The 20,826-nt window shown below is 43.2% G+C and overlaps 1 protein-coding gene across 2 annotated transcripts in view; it reads right to left on the bottom strand.

Moving 5' to 3' along the window:
- Positions 1 to 10,751: 10,751 nt before the first annotated feature.
- The window catches only part of NOL4 (nucleolar protein 4), a 666,365-nt gene continuing 656,290 nt past the window's right edge, over positions 10,752 to 20,826 (bottom strand). For both annotated transcript variants that reach the window (XM_085605684.1, XM_085605683.1), the window contains one exon: positions 10,752 to 12,593. In XM_085605684.1, the coding sequence (XP_085461810.1) occupies positions 12,400 to 12,593 (194 nt within the window). In that variant the 3' untranslated portion in view covers positions 10,752 to 12,399. The remainder of the gene's footprint in view (positions 12,594 to 20,826) is intronic.

Genomic DNA, 20,826 nt, shown 5'->3' with positions numbered 1-20,826 from the left:
CCTGCTTTCTTCTTTTTGTGCATCGCGGCAAGGGCCGCTCCAAGGCACTGAACCGTACCTTGCAATTCAAAAGGAACTAAGATAAGTTGGTTGTGATCAACAAGCGTGCTAGCGCATTGGCTTGCATGTAAAGCGCTTTTGCAAGACTTTCTGCTTTAAATATATTGCTTGGGAAATCCTTTATTTTACCACGAAGCTCTGCATTTCGGATTGTTACTTACATGGTTGTGGGTGTGTGAAACCAAGAGCCTTATTACCAAGAGCTTTATTACCAAGAGCCTTATTACCAAGAGCCTTATTACCAAGAGCTTTATCGTTCCTATGTTTTCCTGACCTCAAGCGATCTTAAGGCCATGTAATACCGAGCAATTCATTGGTATACTTTGTGGCTTGGCATTTCTATTCCTTTTTGATGTGTTTGCAGAAGTGTGTATGGAAAGGATTATAGAGTGAGTGAGCGGGTGAGAGTTTCCCCCACATACCCAGCATTGTGCTTGCATTGTGCTGGGCTCTGACTTAAGAGTTCCAGACCCCTTCTTATGCTCTGATTCCAAGAGCTTCTCCTGCTTCCTGAGTCCTTCCTACCCATCTAGGAACCTGAGTTAGATGTGTTTGGTCTTGAATTCTACGACAAGGCATCACGAACCAGCATGTACCATTAAGTTCCTGAACACTACTCAATTCACATAGTTCCAGGTAAAGGCTTCATGTGTTTATAGGTCACTATATAGTACACCATTAGTAGTATAGCTTATTTTCGTACACTTTTCTCTTTTGCAGGATCACGCGAGTCTCAGGCATATAGATCCTTCCACTTGGTATACGACACAGCAGTTTGCAAGCCTGCACCCGAGGGCGGACATTCGAGAAGTTTCTCTTCCCCCACTTACCTTGTTTTCTTCCTCCGTTTCCCCTCTGTGCTTCCTCCTAGTGGGACGTTTCTCGCTCATCATGGTGAGTTGCAGGGGGACAGCGGAGGACCGGACATCGGAACATCACTCCTGCTGGTTACGACATATACAGGTCAGTGTTGCTTTGGTTTCCTACATAAAACTAAGCTGTCTGAAAATAATGCACTCAATACATACTTACCTTATGCCAAACATAACACTAAATACAAAGTGCTTTAGAAAGTGCCAATTTAAAAAATTGTACATTATGGTCAGAGCAAATACCTCCGAATACCTGTATGTGGTAAATTCAGACTTAATAAGGACAAATTAGAGTTTTACATTTACCCTGACTTATTGGTAAGGTCTTGAGATCGTCAGTGTCTGTCACCTCGACTGCAGCAAACAACTCTGATCTAATGAATGCTGTCTAAGCTTCTACCTTAGGTTAAAGTTCTCATGGATTTCTGGTCCTCCACCTGTGCTCTTTGCAGCCTTCAGATTCCTGGCCAGTTTCTCACTAGTCCTCTGTGCTTATGATCAGGCCACCTTTTCTTGCATTGAACTACAGTCCTTTATATTGGTACTACAGCAGTAATTGTATCCACAATTAATTTCCATAAAGCATCATTCTTAGATAAGGATAATTTTGAGGCGACAAATAGATACTTTTCTTGCTTTGTCGTGTCACCAATTTAAATGTAATTTTCCTCTTCTGTAAAGTTTACTTTTCTCTTACTGCTACCCTCCAGAACAGCACCTCCATCAATTCCAAGATCCTCCTGGAGGTTAACGTCCTCATTCTTTGACATGTTCACAAATTGGAAAATGATGAACTAGAATGTCATCTTTTGTTGTAAAAAGTGACACAAATGCCTCTTGTGTGACAGAAATGCCTTTGAGTGGCAACTGTCTTGCATAATCCTTTTTGCCACTGAAAAGAGTCTTGCATCTTTGGTTATCAGTGTCTATTGGAGGTACTAGAGGCAAAGGCTTGCCCCCACTGGCATGAAGAGGGCCCACAGAGATAATGCAGAGTGCAGTGGTTAGTCCTCAGAGACGTTGCTGTTACATCTTAGCTTTAGTTGTTGCAGGCAGAATGTGCTACTTTTCCCCCTGAATCATACTCTGTTTGCATATCTGTTTCCAGAGGAAGTGGCCAGTCCACATGACTCCGATCAATGGACAGGATGAAGACTTTTACTTGAGCCTTCGGCTTCAGGTCCAAGCACTTTAGCCATGATCAATGCCACATTAAAAGACTGGTGTTTATTGTTCCAGGAGCCAAGTCACTGACGTTCCTGGACAATAGCACTTTGTGCTCCATAGCTTCCTTGCCCAGGTTGAGCATGAACTCTCAGTACTCTTCATGGGCACATTCCAAGACCAGGATTGCAAAGCAGTCAACACATGCCAGAGACAGAGACCATGGCTTGCCATAATGGCATTGACCTGTTACAGGGATATCTTCTTTCCATGCATCTGGCAGGGGGCTCCACAGGGGACTCATCCATATAGAAGGACCAGCAGGTGGGACTGGGATAAGGTCAAGGCTGGTACCTGGATTTGTACTGTAGTGGCAGCTAACCTAGCAGTTCTGGTGTCTAAGGGTGACCCTCAGGCTTTCAGAGCAGCACCAAGGACTGTGGAAGCTGTACCCGGACAGATATCGGCTGCAATGTAGTCAGTGGGAGCTGCACTGGCACCTTGAGAAGAGGGATCATTGGTCTCTGTGGCTTTCAACTTTGCACTCAGTGCATCCCAGAAGGAGTCTGAGGAAAATGTGGAGGACAATATGGTGGAAAACCCTGCTCTTGGCTCAAAGGGAGGATGGGAGGCTTCCGATGCCTCCTGGTCTGAAGGTTCAGATGTAGCATAAGCAACCTGATCTGAAGGAAGAAAGAGATAGAGGGGGGAAACAGCAAGAAAAGACCCAAAATAAATGACCCAAAAAACCCTGGGTGAGGTTATGCTAGGAAGTTGGTAATTGTGACAGAAGCAAGTTGCAATCAGCATTGATGGCTGGAAAAAAGAAACTTGAGAGGGCACGGATACATGCATGAATGGAGGTTCTCCCATGTGATAGACACATGGATACATTGTACAGGCATGTGAAAGCTCTGTATTAAACAGACGATGAAGCAATTTAAGGTCCCTCCTTTAAATGGCAGGGATTCACATAGGCTGAGAATTGGAAAGAACCAAGACACAAGGGTAGCTATTTTACATATTTATTAGTCAGGCCTGTCTGAACTCAAATACCCTTACTAGACTGGAGGGTAATTCATTTAGCTTCTCCACATTAATGCTGCTGTGACTTCCACAATGTTAACAGTTCAAATGCTTCCTTACAAAAAGGGCCTAAAGGGCAAGTTTTTTGGGGTTTAGCTCTCATTGCTGAATGGGTGTGAACAAACTGCGGTGACTGCTCATATTCACTGCAAGGGTGTACTGTAGAAACCTTGGTGTACCGTTTACCTTGGCTACAGTAACCTACAGGGTAAAAGACCAGTTATTGACACACAAGCAATGTCTTAGTTTAAAACAAGGGATACATTTGGTGTCAGTATAGGTTGTATTTTATTTTTAGTAGCTCCTTTCCACTAATTGAGTTTTCTGTCCGACAAAAGTCATCTGAAAGCTTTTGATAGGGTGGAGTAAATCCCACAGAACATTACTGACATAATTTTACAAGTTGGTGTATTTAGTGGGGGGAAATATTTAATTGCCAAATAATTCCTTATTCTAAGGTATTGCTGAATATTTTCATTCAAGGCTCAGCACAAATACTTGCAAGTGTTCAAAACGTGAAGTGAGGAAGATCACGTAAATATATTAATGTACACTTGTAATAGGGGGATTTCTCAGCCTTTCCACTTTCATTTCTTTCTTGGACACACCAGTAAGAAAAAAAGTTTTCAGAACTACGTTTCAGAGAAATTGAGCCTAGATCAGCAGCGGAATGCTTGTTGCTGGCTGTCATCATTTTGATCTTAGAAGCTTTAGCTTGAGACTGTTCTGAGGTTCTAGAGAATGCTGCTGATCGGAGTGGAATTGCTAGTTTACTGGAGTCATGGAAGCAAAAGTTAGACTGTAAAATGCTTTGGGAAATTAGCAAATCAGATAGCAGCTGGTTTAATGTATTGCAACACCATTTTAATCCTTGCTACAAGCAGTCAGAGTTGCTGGAGATCTTTTGCGACAATTCTTGAATGAAAATAACTTGGAATACCTGCAGTGTAACAGAAAAGCATCATGCGTCAAGGCTAGGCCTCTATTCTCTGAGAGTATCTAGGCTCACTTACTGATCGCCAAAGTAAATCATGATGTCTCTCCTTTCACTTTATTTTATTTATTCCAAGACTGAATCATAAGGAAGAGTTTGTATGAGATATATATCCCACTAAATTTATTTAATGAGAAAATCATCAATAAGACCCATTTGCTGATTTCATTTTAAGTGGCTCATATTGATACAAACAACCAAAAGTGAAATCAGCAAATGAGTTAGGCGTTGAGCTGAGGAGAGAACATTATATATTTTAAGCATGGCCACAGAAAATTAATTGATGAGATGATCAGGTTGATTAGATCAGAATAAGGGAATAACCATCTTTGGATCTGACAGATTTGATAAGTCGTGAAATCAGCATATAATACTAAAACTCTGCATATTCATTAGCGTTAGACTGGTAATCCAGAAGTATGACAATACCGTTGATGGTCTGATCATGGACACTCCATACTGTGATTTTTTTTATTGATTGGAGGATCAAGCCTGAGTTTTATGAACATCCCTATGAAGCCTAGAAATTACATTTAGCCAAAACGTTTGTCATATATGTTGCCTTATATGTCCTTTATAACCTCCCCCACCTTTATTGGGCATTTGCTCTTTTCTATATATCATTATTGATTTGTAAAAGCTGATGCATTTATTTATGAATTTACAAAAATGTACATTACACGCAGTACATCTAGGGAGTAGGTGTGGCCTAATAGCCAAAGCAGCCAAATTTTGAATGGTGGAACCAGGTTTGAGTACCAATGTAGGCTCAACATCGTGTTATTCTGGGCAAATCACTTATTTTCCCTGTGACTAAATGTAATAAAATGCTTCTTTTTGCATGATCACCCACAAGTTGTTGGACTTATGTGACTGTTTTTTTAACTTTGAAGTTGCCCTGAGTCCTGCCACACAGGCCTCATTGCCACTGCTCCGACCCTTAAAAAGGTATGTGTCTAATTGGCTCACCCTCAGTTGGCATAAGTTAACTTACTTATAAATTCCTAGTATATGGAACCAGGAGCCCCAAGGGCCTGTAAGTTAATGTCTCTCTCGTAGACTGCATGACTTATTGTGCTACCACGAGTGTGACAAAGAAAAGCATGACTCCCACCCTGCCATTGCTGGCTAGCACGGCGGTTTTTACACTGCTAACTCGACTTTGCCATCTAAAGTATTGGCAAAGCCCAATAACCTCTTTTTAATATTTACAAGTCACCCCTAAAGCAGACCTAATGAGCCCTAAAGGCAGGGTGCATCATATTAAAAAGTTAGACGTGTTCCTTACCTTAATATGTCTTGACGGTAAAAATCAAATGTTGTTTTCCCTGTGAATAGGCTAGTAGCCCCATTGGTGGATACAGAGTTGCATGCTGACAACTCAGCAGGGCTAACTTCTGAATGGGACTACTAAATATGATTTTTAAGGTATAAAAAGATTTATGGCACTAACTCCAACTTGATTGTCAAGTTGAATTTAACTTTTGTTGAACTCAAGACAGCCTTCTGCCCTCCTGGGGCAGGTGTGAATGACTCTCAGGAAGGAATAGAAAGCGACTGCAGTTGGAAGAGGTATGGCCTCCTCCTGGCAGGAAGGCCAAACAGGATGTGAGCTCTAGCCACAAATGAGAGGGGCTACTCTTTTGTTTTAAAAGACAGACTGGCACCCGCAACAAGGACAGGGAAGGAGATGCCATACCGTTTTTTCCGTGGGCATGTAGCCCACACTCAGCCATAACTCTGTTATGGGTTTGAGAGTCCACATGCCAAGAGAAGTGTTCTGGCATGATGGGAGTAGGCAGAATGACGCAATCTGGGCTAGCTAGATGTCACACTTCATAGGTGAGAAGGGAACTGGTAGCCATTTGTGGCCGCATCCCTGGGGGAAAGAACTGGGCATAAAAGTTACACCCAGACCTCAGCTAATGTCTGAATTTGAGAGAAGATTGAAGAAGGACTGCCCTGATGTTCCATGGACACAGCAGAGGCAGGCTGCACCAAAGACTGGACTGCACCTGCTGATCCTTGGGATAGCAAAGAGTGGACTGTGCTTGTTGTGCCTTTCTCAAGGAAAATTTGTTCCAGAGCCCCAGTCCAAAGAAGTGCCTCCAAGAGTCCCTTGGCTGACTTCCTGTTACAGCTACAGGGCCACAAAAGCTGATGAAGCCTGCTTTGGTGACTTGGTAGTGAAGAACGCCTTATTTATCACCTGAACTTGAAAATCTGTGATTTATTTTTTCTTTAAAAATTCATATCTTCGGAAACCTCAACTGGATTTCTGTTGTTATTTAAAATTAAAAATACAACCTATTTTTTTATAAATTGGTGTCAGGTTTTTATTATGTATTTTCTTCTTATTAATCTTAATGATTTGCATGTGTTCCTTGCAGGACTGCTCAGAGCAGGTCTGCTCAGCAGGACTGCTCAGGACTGCTTAGGGCCACAGAAACTCAGGGTTAAGAAAGGGTTTTTCAAACAAACCTGACTAGACCCAATACGGATTTGTACCTTTATTGCACAGTGAGGTTGCACCACCATACCATATAATAAACCATTTTCCTCACACATAAAAGAAAAGAAAAAATAATCTGACCTTATGAAATGCAATCTAAAGTGCTCTAATGCCCTTGTCCAACTTTGCGCTATATAAAACTTCAAAAGTAATGTACATGTTGTATGTTTTGATAGTATGCTTCTAGTTCAGTTATTCATGTATTCATTTGAATACATGGTTGCTTAGGAGAAAACAGAATAGCTTTAGATTTTCACATGAGTGCGCATGTGAAGTCCCACATTATTTCTCTCACCTTACATCGTGACACGAGGTTTATTTTTCCCAAATAAACATTCAAAATGGTTTATAATAGCCTTTTATAGCCCTCTTGTGGAGGGAGATGGGGACTTGATCAACATTCCAGTTACCAGAACAGCGGCTTCGAGGCGCGCCATCCAAGGCCTCCTGACTCTTTTTGTCTCATAATTCCCAGAAGAGACATATTTAAGCTTTACTTTGCAGACAACCTTGCAAACTGGCCAAACATAAACATAAATGAAGTGCAAGTACAAACGTGTTGATTCTACTGAAATACTGACCCGAAGTTTAAAATTACGCATGTAGGTAATGTAAAAATGTCCTCTACAGATTAGGATGCCACTTTTCATAATATTTACCTTTATTGTAAGACGTTCATTACTATTTTACTATTTCCCAGATTTTTGCAATTATTTTGTTTAATTTATTCTGAACTAAACTGGCTTAAAATAACACTTTCATGGTAATAGTGTGGGCATATTGTGAGTGTGTGTTTGTGGCAAAAAGATGACAGTAAATAAATACACAGTGCAGTCTCTGTCATTGTTATGTATCCAATACACACTATCCCCAGGTAATTTGAGTAGACGTATGGATGACGACTCGTTTGTTCCCTGAGACCATCACTGCTAAGTTGATCTTTACCTGTACTTTGCAAAGGGCCACAAGAAATCTACTGATTGTATTTACATAATATTTGCTGAAACATATCACCTTGAGATCAAATTCAATCAAAAATATGAATGAATCTGACTTAAGATAAACAGCAGATTTATTAAACTATGGGGTACATAAACAAATATTCCTTGCAATGCAGGCACCTTTGCACTATGACAGGGCTGAGCCATATTTTTGTGTAAATACAACGCATCCCTGCATTTTGAGGATGTTGCAGTGCGGCGTTTCCAAATTTGGCGCAGCTCATTGCTCCAACATTTCCCGGTAAATATGCCCCTATGTTTTCAACATCAAGTAATTGAGGAAAGAATTTATGATGTTGTCTATCCCTAATCAGAATTTATCTTAAGAATATATGAATGGGATCGGATGTCTGAAGTAATTTAGATAGTCTTTAAAATATTTTACATGTAGATGTGTGATATATAACATGAAGTTACATTATATATTTTCTGTAATAAATGACTTCTATATTAAAGAATATGTAGAACTTTTGTATACTAATATATAATCTATCACAGATATTCATGATTTCTCAGTGAATCCATTTAGTGGGGTACATTTCATCTTTATAACTTTCTCTATGATTCAATCTTGGAATAAATGAAACAAAGTGATAGGCGAGACATCATGATCTAATTTGAAGATCCCGGTAACTTGACACTACTGCCCTCTTCTTTTTTGTACAGCGCATTTCCATCCATTCTATCCACTATCTTAAATGAACAAAGGGTTATTACTACAAATAAGAGTCTTTTCTCGTGGCCTTTGAACATTCTATGCTTTGAATTTAACCTATTTAAAGACGTTTTGTCCCTCTAATGAATTGAACTGTTTAGTACATTTTTGGTGAGTGCTCTTTTCGTTTTTAGTTTATGCACTGTGGTGCGAAATGGCAAATAGTCTGTGCATTGTATTTGATTTCAAATATATGCCAAAAAGGTCAAATATAGAATTGTTTGACTTTCATCAGTTTTTTTTTTAAATTGTTTGAAATAATAAATGTAACTTTCTTATTTTCTTTGTAAGATCAGACTTGCTATAAGACGAAATACATTTATGCACAAGGTGGTTTGTAACATAACGTATTTTTCTTGTAGAAATAAACATGCTGCTCCAATGTCATCTTGCTTTATCCCAGATAAGCTAACACTTGAAAATGTGCTGACAAAATAGTATTTGTTGCTGAAAACCTATTCTTGGAGCAGGTATCAATTGGCGAGTTGTTAACACAAACCAAAGCCATTGTGACATGTGCCAGGTATTCCTAGAGAAGTGCATGCCTACTTTTTTTTTGAGTAGTGGAAATAACCCACTGCATTCCTTTGCCCACTGCATTCATTTGCCCATATTTTTAGGTCTTGCCTACAGACAGCTTTTAGCTGTCTGTTATCGAAGACTTATTGTGGACAATACTAACACTTACAATGCCGGGCCATTGCTTACCATTGTGAGGCCTTCTTGGCAGTCTCGTTCGCTTGCTTCTTATTTAATGGTTTTCCTTCTTCTTCTTTGGATTGTGCCTCCCCTGGAGCATAGCTTCTTTAACATACTTTGGGCTGGATGGACTGTATACTTACATTGCTCATATTCAATAAATTAATTGATTTGTTTTCATTTCAGCACTTTATAAGCATGCATGGTATTTCTTGCTCTCTCGTTGAGTACTGCTTCTCCATCAAATACCTACCCCGCACACTCCATGTACCTCCACCAATAACTTGTCCACTGCTTCCCTCCACCACTCCCTTGCCAGCTTTTTTGCTTTTTATTGTATTAATTGCTCCCCTCCTCAAGTGACTCACCTGCTCTCCCTGTTGACTTCTCCCCCATTGACTACACATTTGCTTCCTTACTCCTCTTACTAGAATCCTAACAAAAAACATTTTGGAGGGTCCTAAGAGAGGGATGAGTGTAGGTTGCCATAAAACTCATACAGTTGGGTTGGGTTGTGAAGGGCCCATTTCTGGCTAAACAATATACCCTGATAGAAGAGTAAATGTGAGATTGACTACTGTGTCTGTTGTGGCTCAAAAGAGAAATGTATGGTTCCAGGTGGTTTGAAAGAAGCTTCGAGTTGAATAAGTATACATAACATTTGCAGACGTCTGGTGCTGAGTTAACCATTTTAGGTCTGGCATTCGCCAAGACTTTTTACTTTTACTAAAATTATATTTAAAAGGTCAGTGATGTATTTATGTCATGAGTGTTACCCCAATTGCGCAAGTAGGATGAACAGACAACAACCTTGCTCTTGGTGGGGCAATCTGTGTGTATCTTGAATGTAGCCTGCTCCTTTGACTGATTTGACCATGTGCTCCTGTTATTAAATAATAACCCATCCTGTTTGAATGGCATGAATCCTGCCTGTCTCCCGCGCCTGATGGACTTCTATGGATTGCTACCCTCTATCTGTTGGCAGCCAACACCTGGGCACTTACCTCAGCACTTACCCAGCAATAGAGGGCCGTTTGCTCCCCCACTTCCATTGGCGGCTGCCTCGGAGCAGGGGTCGTGGGGTGAGGGTGTGGAAAAAAAAACCTTGCCACCGCCTCTCCTCCGTTCTCTTCTCTTGGCACTTGCAGCATGGAACGGAAGCACCCAGAATCCCAGACCCTCCCAGCCAATCACGACGGTGCTGTCACCAACATTACAGCAGCATTGTGATTGGTCTGAGAGCTGTGGTTCGGCGCTCAGACAGGGGTGGAAGGCTGTGCCTGTTCTCCATCCAGGCTGTGCATCACAGCCCGGTGGAGAACATGCAAAGTGCGCATGACGGTTTGGCCGACCCAAGAGGGCCGACCAAACTGTCATGCGCACTTAGAGAGTGCGAACCACTCTTCTCTATGCTCTGGCCTGCCCAGCCCAGCCCTGCCCCGCCCTAACCTGAGTCAGAGTTCGCACTGAAAAATAAAATGATAATAACGTCATGTTATATTTTTATTTTTTTGCACTGCTCAAAGAGCAGTGGGGCGATGTTCCTCCGGCTTAGTGGAGGAGCCGCCACTGGCCACTACAGTTATAAAACGACACATGTACATGGTGGATTTCTTCAAACTTTAACTTTCCAAATAATATTCTAATGTTTGAGAACAGTAGACATAAATCTGTTTATTTTAAGCAAACAAAACATCGGAAAATGAAACCAGCCCTCGTTTTGTTTCACTGAAAAATTTGTGAAGATTGGCTCACAGCTTAGAGGCGTTTCAGTGTTTGACTGCATACAGAATCTTTAAAATACTCACATTTCAATAGCTTTTCACATTTATATTTACCAACAGTATCACAAAAGTTCCCTCTTTTTACGTAACTGTAATCAACGTTACTTCTAAAAACACACGAGAAAAAAGCAGGGCAATTTCCACAGTTACAAGAAAAGTGCACATGACTTGGTCACAATCACAGCCAGTACTCTGAAAACTAGATGTAACAATTATATATAAAATATCACTGATGCCTTAAACTCATTGTCAAAAAATCGAATTACGCATATTTTTTTTTCCACATGAAATAAGGCAAATTCAGGAATGCACAAGGAACCTGATATTCAACAGAAGCTAAAACATCTGAAACGCATATCACACTAGCCAAGAATCAAAATACTTCTCTACTAACACATAAAAATAGGCTTGCCTTAGTGCACAAAGAAATACCATTCATGTGTATGAAGATTTTTAAAAATTGAAACGAATGAGCTGTGGGGACTAGGACAGGAGACGGGATATCAGCATTTGTGGCACCATCGTCCATTTTCAGTTTTTATACAGTACTGTCCCGAGACGGGTGAGGAAACTACGGTTCACACCAGAAGCGTGACATGGCCTTTTCTAAAGAATTTTTGTGTAAAACGAAAACTATACACAAGAGTGCAAATTTTCAGATTGTCACTTGCAACCTCTTCAACATTCAGTCATCTACATCCATTCGCTAACAAGAAGGACATTGTCAGTACATAACAGCAGCAGCAGCGATCATGGATCTCAACAAGCTAGATGACTGTGGAATGCATTTGTCTGTGATATGTATTTAGCTGTTGAGAAAAAAAATCCTTCATTGCTTTAAAAAAAAAACCAAAAAAAAAAAAAACAGAGGAAATAAATTACGTCACTGAAGTAAAAATAGTACGAGTTTAAAAGAAATCCATGTTATGGTCATGGATGTGGATGTGGGTTTACCCAGCATACAAGTTCATTTGCACCACAAGATTGTGCGGTCCATGGTGAAGATTAGGGTGAATCTAGCTCCTTTGAGCATTTTTGGAGGACCATTGAAGGCAACCGTGAAAGGAAAAAATCAGAATGAAGAAAAAATGTGCCTTTTCATATAAAATCAATTAAAATTTTATATATAAAACCCACGATCCTTAGATGTGTCTCTTAGCAGCAGGAACTTCTGGCAGCAGCGTGCCGTATACTGCAGTAGCACATTGCACGAATATTGCACTTGGATCGCGAACTTGGACTGAATGGCACTTCCTCTGCGTGTTCACATGATTTCATCCGCAGCCACGTTTTCCAATATCCAAGGTGACGCGCTTTATGGAAAAGTGAGGGTGGTAGGACGCATGGCAGTACCTCAAAAAGGTTAGAGGTCGAATATCTCTTGAGCCCTGGCATCACTTCCTGGATCAGACAGAAACAGTATGGCATTGTGGCGTTTGACTCGACTAGAAAAAAAACTGTGCGGCGACTTGAAATGTCACAGAGCTTATCAATACGTTAGTTCTTGCGGGCTCAGTTCTGCTGTAAGATTAGGGTTTCCAGTTCATCAGCTGATCGCAGCAAGAATGCGGCAGAGTCGCGGTAACCCGCCACCAGCTGCCGCACTGCATTTACTTCAGTTGGGTTGAGCTGGGCTCTAGAGTTGTTGTTGCTAGTGGATCCTGAGCTGGGCACTACCTGCTTCTTCATGCTGAGATCTGTTGGACCTAAAAATGACAAAAAGCAAGAGTGACAGGGTCAGAGTTTAGTGCTCAATGAAATGTCATTATGCCACTGTATTGTGGCGATTAGCGGTCTTAGCAATTGTGGCCTAGCTTCCCAGCCTGGCAGTATCGGAATTAGATTTAAGAGGTAATCATTTGAAAGAGAAATGAATGTGATTAGATTGCAGCTAATGGTCATAATAATGACGGCCTAGCAAGATAATGTATGCAAATCTTCTTTATTGCGTTGGCCTCCATTTTTCACACACACACAGTGCAGTATGTAATTCAGTTGTCCATCCAGTAGGTTTCACTGTTGCTAATAACAAATTAACACGCAGGACACATGTAAGAGATATCATGCAACACACTTGGCCGTTGTATTAAAATTGTAAAGGTTATAGCAGAGTAGTGAGGAACAGCATCTGTTTCTACAGCACTAAAACATCCTTGTTGTATGTTGAGTACGTATGTATCATAGTGTGTTGTTCCGGATTGCTTCATGCATAGAACTATATTTTATGAAGATTTTAAAAGCCCATAAAATAAATCTGGTCTGCTAGCATGTAAATGTTAAAACAGCATACAATAAGTATTCTGAAAAATAATGAAGGACCGATATATCCATGCACAAATTCATAGCCACTAACATTAACACTCTAACCTTTCAATCACGGAACTCCATGAATGTCTTTGAGGAGTAATTTTACAGCATGCATGAGGAGAAGGTTGATATTATTCTCTCTCTTTTTGAGCAAAAACGTGGTAGGGCGCATTTACATAATCAACCCAGGCCATTTTATTTGTGGTTTCACTACAGACAACTCCAGCTGACTGTCACAAAACGCATTTTATACAATACTCAACAGGGCCAATCCTTGCTCAAGGTTAGATGGCTTTCGTGCCAATCTCAGTTGCTTTGCTATTTATTAGGGGCTTTCCTCCCTATTCTGTGTTTCATCCACTCACATGAGCTTTTTGGTTTTACAGTTGTTAGACTTATCATTCATCCTGTTCCAAATGCAGTAAGTACTGTGTTTTTAAACAAGCATGCCACCTTGGGAAAGCAGATCCTGCTTTGTACTGTTCTGCTCTCTGTTTCTCAGTTCATGAACCTCATCTCTTCAAACACTCCGATTGTCCCACCGTGCAAAGAGAGCTGCACTTTTGTTCACTGTGGCATTAAAGCTAACTCAGGAATATCACGTATACAAGGAGATGCATTTAAGGCCTACACCCGTAGTGTTACCCCGTCTAGAGAGCATCTCAGCACACCTTTCGATGAGGTCCACCATCTCACAAGTGTGGACAGATTTCTGTTTTCCAAAACGATCCACTAACAGCTTATTGGAGTTGGGCTTCCCTGTCTCTATTTCTTTCCCAAAGTTACACAACAGTCCACAGGAATGTTTTTCTGAATCAAAATGCTGACAGACACCAAATAGGGTATGGGATCAAATGTTATCAGAGTTCTGTTGTGGCCTGTCAGCTAAAGGGGGTGTAGACACCTGATTGACCACTGGGTGCTGGAGGCTGATTAGCTCTTCACACTGGTGTAACGAAACTCGAGGGGGCCTCCGGGCTCAATCAGGAGCTCTGCAGCCCGAGTGCTGTGCTGAGGGGGACCCCTGGAGCTTGGGGCCCCCCCTGCACCACAGGGGCTGCAGGGGCCTGTGCTACGCCCCTGGCTCTTCAGTGTGAAGGGCAGTGACTGCCCCCAAGGAGGAGACATAAAAGGGCTTCTCGACTTCTGTATGGACTCCTTTGCTCTTTTCACTGGCATGTTATTGCGTCCTCCAGAGGAAGTGCTTGTTTTTTTCAGTGCACAGCAGGAAGATGGCACAATGCTTCATGATGCCATCTTTCACAGTTAGAGCAGTGCTACTGTTCCATTTCAAAACCACATTCACCTATTAAGAAGCAGTGGCAATGCCAATTGGTCTTGTTTGTATGTAAATACACCAGTGAGAGCGATTGGCACTGCCAATGTTTGTTGCACACTTTGCTTTGCAGTGTAAACGTTTCTCACTCATGCTTCTAGGCTCCAACTTTGAGCCTGAGAACAAGAAGCATGTAATGGGGGCTGTCTCCTCTCCTTCTGCTCTGACGCTGCTCACTTATGCCCGCCTAAGTGCACCTTTCCAAGGGTGGTATGGGAATAACTTTCTGGACCTGGGGCATGCCATGAAGTGTGCAGAAGCTCCTGCTGTGGCTACCATGCAACATGCTATGGCCATTTTAAATATTTAATAGGTTTACACGATGCCTCTTCGCATAATTAACTCCAAAATACCAAAAGATGTCACATGGTTTTATGCCACTAGTGATAAGGGTTATTTGTCCCCAATTTGATAGTTTGTGACATCCAGGAATCTTTATCTTCAGCTACGGGAACCGTGTCACAACAAACAGGGAGCAGAGACACATCTGCCATTACCCATCCGATTATGGCCTAGCTTGCTGGTAGAACCTAAAGTTGAGTAAGATCAATACTAGTCAAGAAGTTATTCTGATGTAGGACAGATGAAGCAGATAACTAAAGTCACTGGTATAGGAAACTTCTCTCGAGGAAATGTAAGCTGCCTTCTTCAGAACACCAAAGCTGCTGCAAGTATGAAGCAAATTCTAAGCCATCCCACAAAGTTCTGAGTCAAGGGGACGAAAGGTCACAGGATACCTGTCGTTTCACTATTCACTAGAATGTACTCAGACTTTTGGCATTAGGTCTTTAAATGTAGACTTCTCTAGATTTATTTTGGTTTTACATTGGTAATAAGACAAAAGGGGGCCTTTGTTTGACTTGTTCTTGCCATCACAAACTATGTTGAGTTTGTTATATTAGAATTTGAGCATTAGGAGTCGGGAATAGTTCTAAATCTTCTAATATTATGTCATCAAACATCACATGATCTAGCTAAATCAAGGAATGCGCTCATATTTTCATTTATTCACTTGGTGAAAAAGGTATGGGCTTCCAAATCCAACATGGGGAATGTCTGGGATTATTGGACTCGTTTCTGGACCAAGTTTTAAGATCATATATTTCAAACCTATAAATATGCTGTTTTCAGTGTTTTTTAACATAAAGAGAAACGTGAGGTCTTCTTGCATGAAATTAACATTTCTCTAACTAACGTGACGCTAATTTTAACAAATCCATCTCACAAACTAACGTGGGAAATTGAACAAAGGATTTGATGTGCGCAATGGAAACGATCCCACAGTAGCCTGGTCAGAGAGACCCCAACATCAAAGCCTCTTTTTCACTTTTAGTTAAAGAAATACAGACCCTCGTTAATTAAACTTTGTACGAGGACTCGTGCAAGGCAACGCAATGCAAATATTACTTACTCTTTTAAAGGACTGCCCACGCAACATTATGTTGCATTAACGCCCGTGCCAAGTTTAGTAAATGAGATTCACAGTTTTGTTAATTTTTATACAGGTTTTTTGCTCCACAGGCTATAGGTCCAGAGTGCCTACCAGATGCTACAATGTCCTCTGGTTTAAAACTTCACTTTTTTTTTAGTTACAGGTTCCTCTCTTCAGATTCTATTAAGAGATCTCATGAAGGGGGTTGAGACTCAGGGGCAGATTTAACAATACTTTGTGCCAGTGCAAAAACACAACACGTGACACAGGCTGGCAGAGTTGTTGGTATTTGTGCTGGAAAGTAAGCAAGACAGCGCTTTGATCTACTTTACGTCAAGGGAGAATAACTTAAGTGACACATGGGTGTGCACATTCTACCACCCACGGTTTTTGATGCAAAGCGCTTTGTGCTAGCAATGCTAGCGAGGGCTCAGCGCCAAAAAGTAACGCTTGCTCCAGGCAGGCGTAAACAAGGAGAACTCTTTCAATTTATGTTAATGTTTCAAACATTGAATGTGTGCTACATTATACAACCCTAATTAAATGTGTGCAAATCTTTAAACTTTGTCTAAGCATAGTGTTTTGTATTGGAATGGTTCCCTTCCGGCTAGGTAGCCTCACTGGGGAACGCTAGGGTAGACATGGCTCTGTTATGCTCTCTCCCCCAATGCAAAGCACCATAACACACCAAGGGGCATATTATCAAGAAACGGCGTTAAAATTATCGCAGAAAACTGCCGCTAAAGCGGCGATAATTTTAACGCCGTGCTTTTTAATATGCCCCCAACTTTGGTTATTGCTCTGTGTTGTGCTAGAAATGAGTAAATGTGCATCTTAATTTGCTTTCAGAACATGCCGCAGTTTGCTACAACATGCTTTTATCCACGGAACAGCCAAGATAAAGTATGACATTATTTGTATACAAAGATTGGATGTTCACATTTATAGGGGATCAGGGGAAATATAGTGCTTTTCAAAATATGTTTAACCAAACACATACTACTTTTTTTTTTTTTTTTTTGAAAAACCTTTATTTTATATCAGTTTCACAGCTATTCAGCCGACATCCCGGAGGTACGGCAGCTTGAGAGGTTCAACACATGCTTGCGTCCACATATCACTGACAGGAGAGCCAAAGGTTCTATTTTGCATAAACATAAATACAACCCTAAACACAAGCAAGGCGAAAGGTACTGTAAACACCAAGGGCCTCATGTAGGTAAATAAATTTTACCGGTTCTTAAATACCGAGCCGTACCGAATCGGTAAATTAGAATCGGTAAGTTATATGTAGGTAAAAATTCGGTAACAGTTACCGATTCGGTAACATTCGGTAATCACGAATCGGAATTCACCGAATCGGTAAATACCGAGGTGGTATTTACCGAATCGGAAAATACCGAGGTGGTATTTACCGAATCGGAAAATACCGAGGTGGTATTTACCGAATCGGAAAATACCGAATCGGTATGTACGGATTCGGTAAATAAAATCACATGACTTGACGAAACAGCTAATCCTGTGCAACGACAGCCCACCCAACCAGGAAGTGCCCACACCCAGGCAGGTGTACATAATTAGCCGAAGTGGCCACACCCAGGCAGGTGTACATAATTAGCCGACCCTGGAGAGGCTTGGAGTGCAGAAGAGAGGCAGGGAGCCGTTGCATGTGCGAGCGGGTAAACGAACAGCATGTCCAGCCAGAGAACACAGAAAGACGGAGGGGAAAGGAGGAGGAAGCTGAAATTTAGCCCCAAGGAACTCCAGGTGCTGGTGGAGGAGGTGGTGAAGCAGCACCAGAAGCTGTTTGGAAGGCAATCCCTGCAAGTGCCTGAGGCGGAAAAGCGCAACATATGGCTGGCCATCCAGGCGCAGGTCAATGCTGTGGGAGTGACCCACAGGGACATTGAGGTCCTCAAAAAGCGCTGGTATGACCTGAGGATTGTAACCAAGAGGAAGATGGGCGACATCCAGAAGGAGGCCAGCCAGACCGGAGGTGGAACCAACAGGGCACCTGCCCTCACCGAACTGGAGGAGCTGGTGGCGGCCACAATCCAGCAGGAGAGCGTCGTGGGTCTTGGGGACGCCGACAGCTCTGCCAGAGCCGCAACACACCAAGGTAAGACGAAAGCACAGCAATGTAGCCCCCCCTACCCCTATCCCACATCCCCCATTGTGAAACGAGAATCACACTGCAGTCCACACGTGTCAGTGCAGACAGGCAATGCATTCCGGGAGATGTAGTCAGGGCAACACTAACCATGACGTAAATGTTACAGGGCAACAAGGCATGTCACGCACTCGAGGCACAAGGAGACAGAGGACATATTGGAATGTGAAATGTTTTATTGTGACGCTTGCAATGCAGCCCTTCGGGGACACTGAGCCAATGTTGTATTTCTGTCCACAGATGTGACATCATGCAGGACAGGGCATGCTGCAGGAGAGACGGCACACCGGCCACAAGTATCACCTCTAGCCAGCACCAGTTCAGACCAGGGAGCAGGCCCACTGGCAGCCGCACCACCAACACAGCCAGCCTCGCCGCACCCAGAGCCAGCATCACCTCACCGAGAGCCAGCATCACCACAACCAGAGCCAGCATCACCACAACCAGAGCCAGCATCGCCACTCATGTTCGATTCACCGGCCACATCTCCGCTTGCAGGTGTGAGAATGAGGAGGCGTCCAGCAGCCAGGCTACGAGCCTTAGACACCTCGTCAGACGACAGCATGGGCCCAGAAGACCGCACCGGGCCCCAGGAAGGGAGCCATGCCACTGTGCCCCACACCTCACAGGCAGCACAGACGGGAGCAAGAGGGCGCCGCAGGTCGCGTGTCCAGAGTCCACCAGCACCCACTGACGGCCATGGTGTCTTCTTGGGTCTCGAGGGCCAAATGTTGAAGCAACAGCGCCTGCAATCAAAGGCAGTCATGTCAGTCCAGAGGCACATGCGGGTGATGAGGACAACATTAGTCAACATGGACAGTAACATTAGCGGCATGGCTGCGGGCATTCGGGACATGTCCCAGTCAATCCAGCAGTTGTGCAGCAAATTAGATGCTGACATCGAAGCACGGCGCCGGGAACGCCAGAGAAGGGACACTACCAGCAGGGCACTCAACCGTCTGGCAACTGCGACTTCTCTACTGTGCCGGCGCTCTGTGACGATGCAGGAGGGCCTAACACAGTGCTGCAGCGACCTGTCTCGGGGGATGGTGCAGGTGACAAGTGCACTAGGGGTGCTATTGACTAGTCAGGCGTCGACAACTGCTGCAGGGGATGCTGCGGAGAGCATCGACACCAGCAGCAGCATCACACCCCCCGTCCCAGAAGCACGCAGGAGCAGCAGGCGGCTTGGGGTTGGCTCTAGTGAGGATGCACAGGCCGTGCAATCCACCACTGCAGCGCGTATGCGCAAACATTGATGTAGCCCTGCTAAGCCACTTCCCATTGGGTGACGTAACCCTGGACATACTCCTTGTATAGATGGTATATTGCCTGATTGGCCTGTTCATGTGTTCATGGCGTGGTGCCACATTAAAACTACGTCAGTATTTCTCACAACTCGCTGTGTCCCCTCACTTACTCAGAAATAGTTGCATGTGATCTCTGCCCGTCTCTCTCTCCCATCGATTGCAGTTGGCACTCTAGCTGCGTTGCCCTCTGGCTGGCCTGACTCATCCTCGTTGTCCTCAAAATATGTTAGTTCCACATCTGTACCTTTTTTCGTGGCAAGGTTGTGCAGCATTGCACAAGTGGCAATAATCTTGCAGCAGGTGATGGGTTTGTACTGGCGTGCGCCTCCGCTCTTGTGCAGGCAGCGGAACCTGCTCTTCAGTAGTCCAAACGTGCGCTCCACCACATTGCGTGTTGTTTTATGTGCCACGTTGTATCGTCTCTCACTCTGGGTTGCTGGGTGTAGGTAGGGAGTGAGGATGAATGACCGGCATGCATATGCACTGTCGCCTGGATGAGTAAAAGGGAACCATCAGTAACATGCCTCTATACACTATGATTTGCAGGTTTCAAGGGGCGTCACTGTTATTTACCTAGCAGGTATCCCTCTCCGAATTCTCCGGCACTCAGTCGTGTGTAGATCCCACTATTCTGGAAGATGTAAGAGTCGTGGGTGCTCCCAGGAAACTTTGCAACAATATCTGTGATGATGTTCCCTGCATCACAGATCACCTGCACATTGATGGAGTGGGTGGACTTCCTGTTCCTGTAGATGTGCTCTGTATCAGCTGGTGGACAGATTGGGATGTGTGTACCATCAATACAGCCGATGACATGGGGGAACTGTGCCATGTGATAAAAGTCTGTTTTTGTTTTCTGCAGTGCAGCCTGTGTGTTTGGGAAGCTTATGTAGTGGTGCATTCTCTGCATCATGGCATCCAGGAACTTCCTGAAGAAACGTGACAGGCAACTCTGGGATACCCCACCCACCGCAGCTATCACCACCTGATAACTGCCGGATGCCAACAGATGTAGGCTGCAGAGCACCTGCACATGTGGGGGTATGGCGTGCGCCCTTCTTATTGGCTGGTCCAGGAGTGGGTGAAGGTCCCTGATTAAGTCCATGATGGTTTCGGGGTGTAGCCTGTACCTCTCATGTATCTCTGCATCAGTCAGCTGGAATAGTGTGATGCGCTGTCTGTAGATTTGTTCCTCCCGTCGCCACACCCTCAGTCCTGCTGCCTGTAGACGTAGGCACCTTGCAATGACGTACATGGCGGCCATGTTGTCCACGCTGTTGCATTTTGGGTTTGCCTATATGCATTGTTGATGGTTACCACCTGCTTTCAATCCGTGTTAATTACCGACTCTTATTTACCGATTTTCCTGGATTTCTTAATTACC

The sequence above is a fragment of the Triturus cristatus genome, chromosome 5_1 (assembly GCF_964204655.1).
Source record: "Triturus cristatus chromosome 5_1, aTriCri1.1, whole genome shotgun sequence".
Lineage (NCBI taxonomy): Eukaryota > Metazoa > Chordata > Amphibia > Caudata > Salamandridae > Triturus > Triturus cristatus.
Note: the sequence above shows the minus strand (reverse complement) of the source record. Positions and strands in the feature narration are given on the sequence as shown.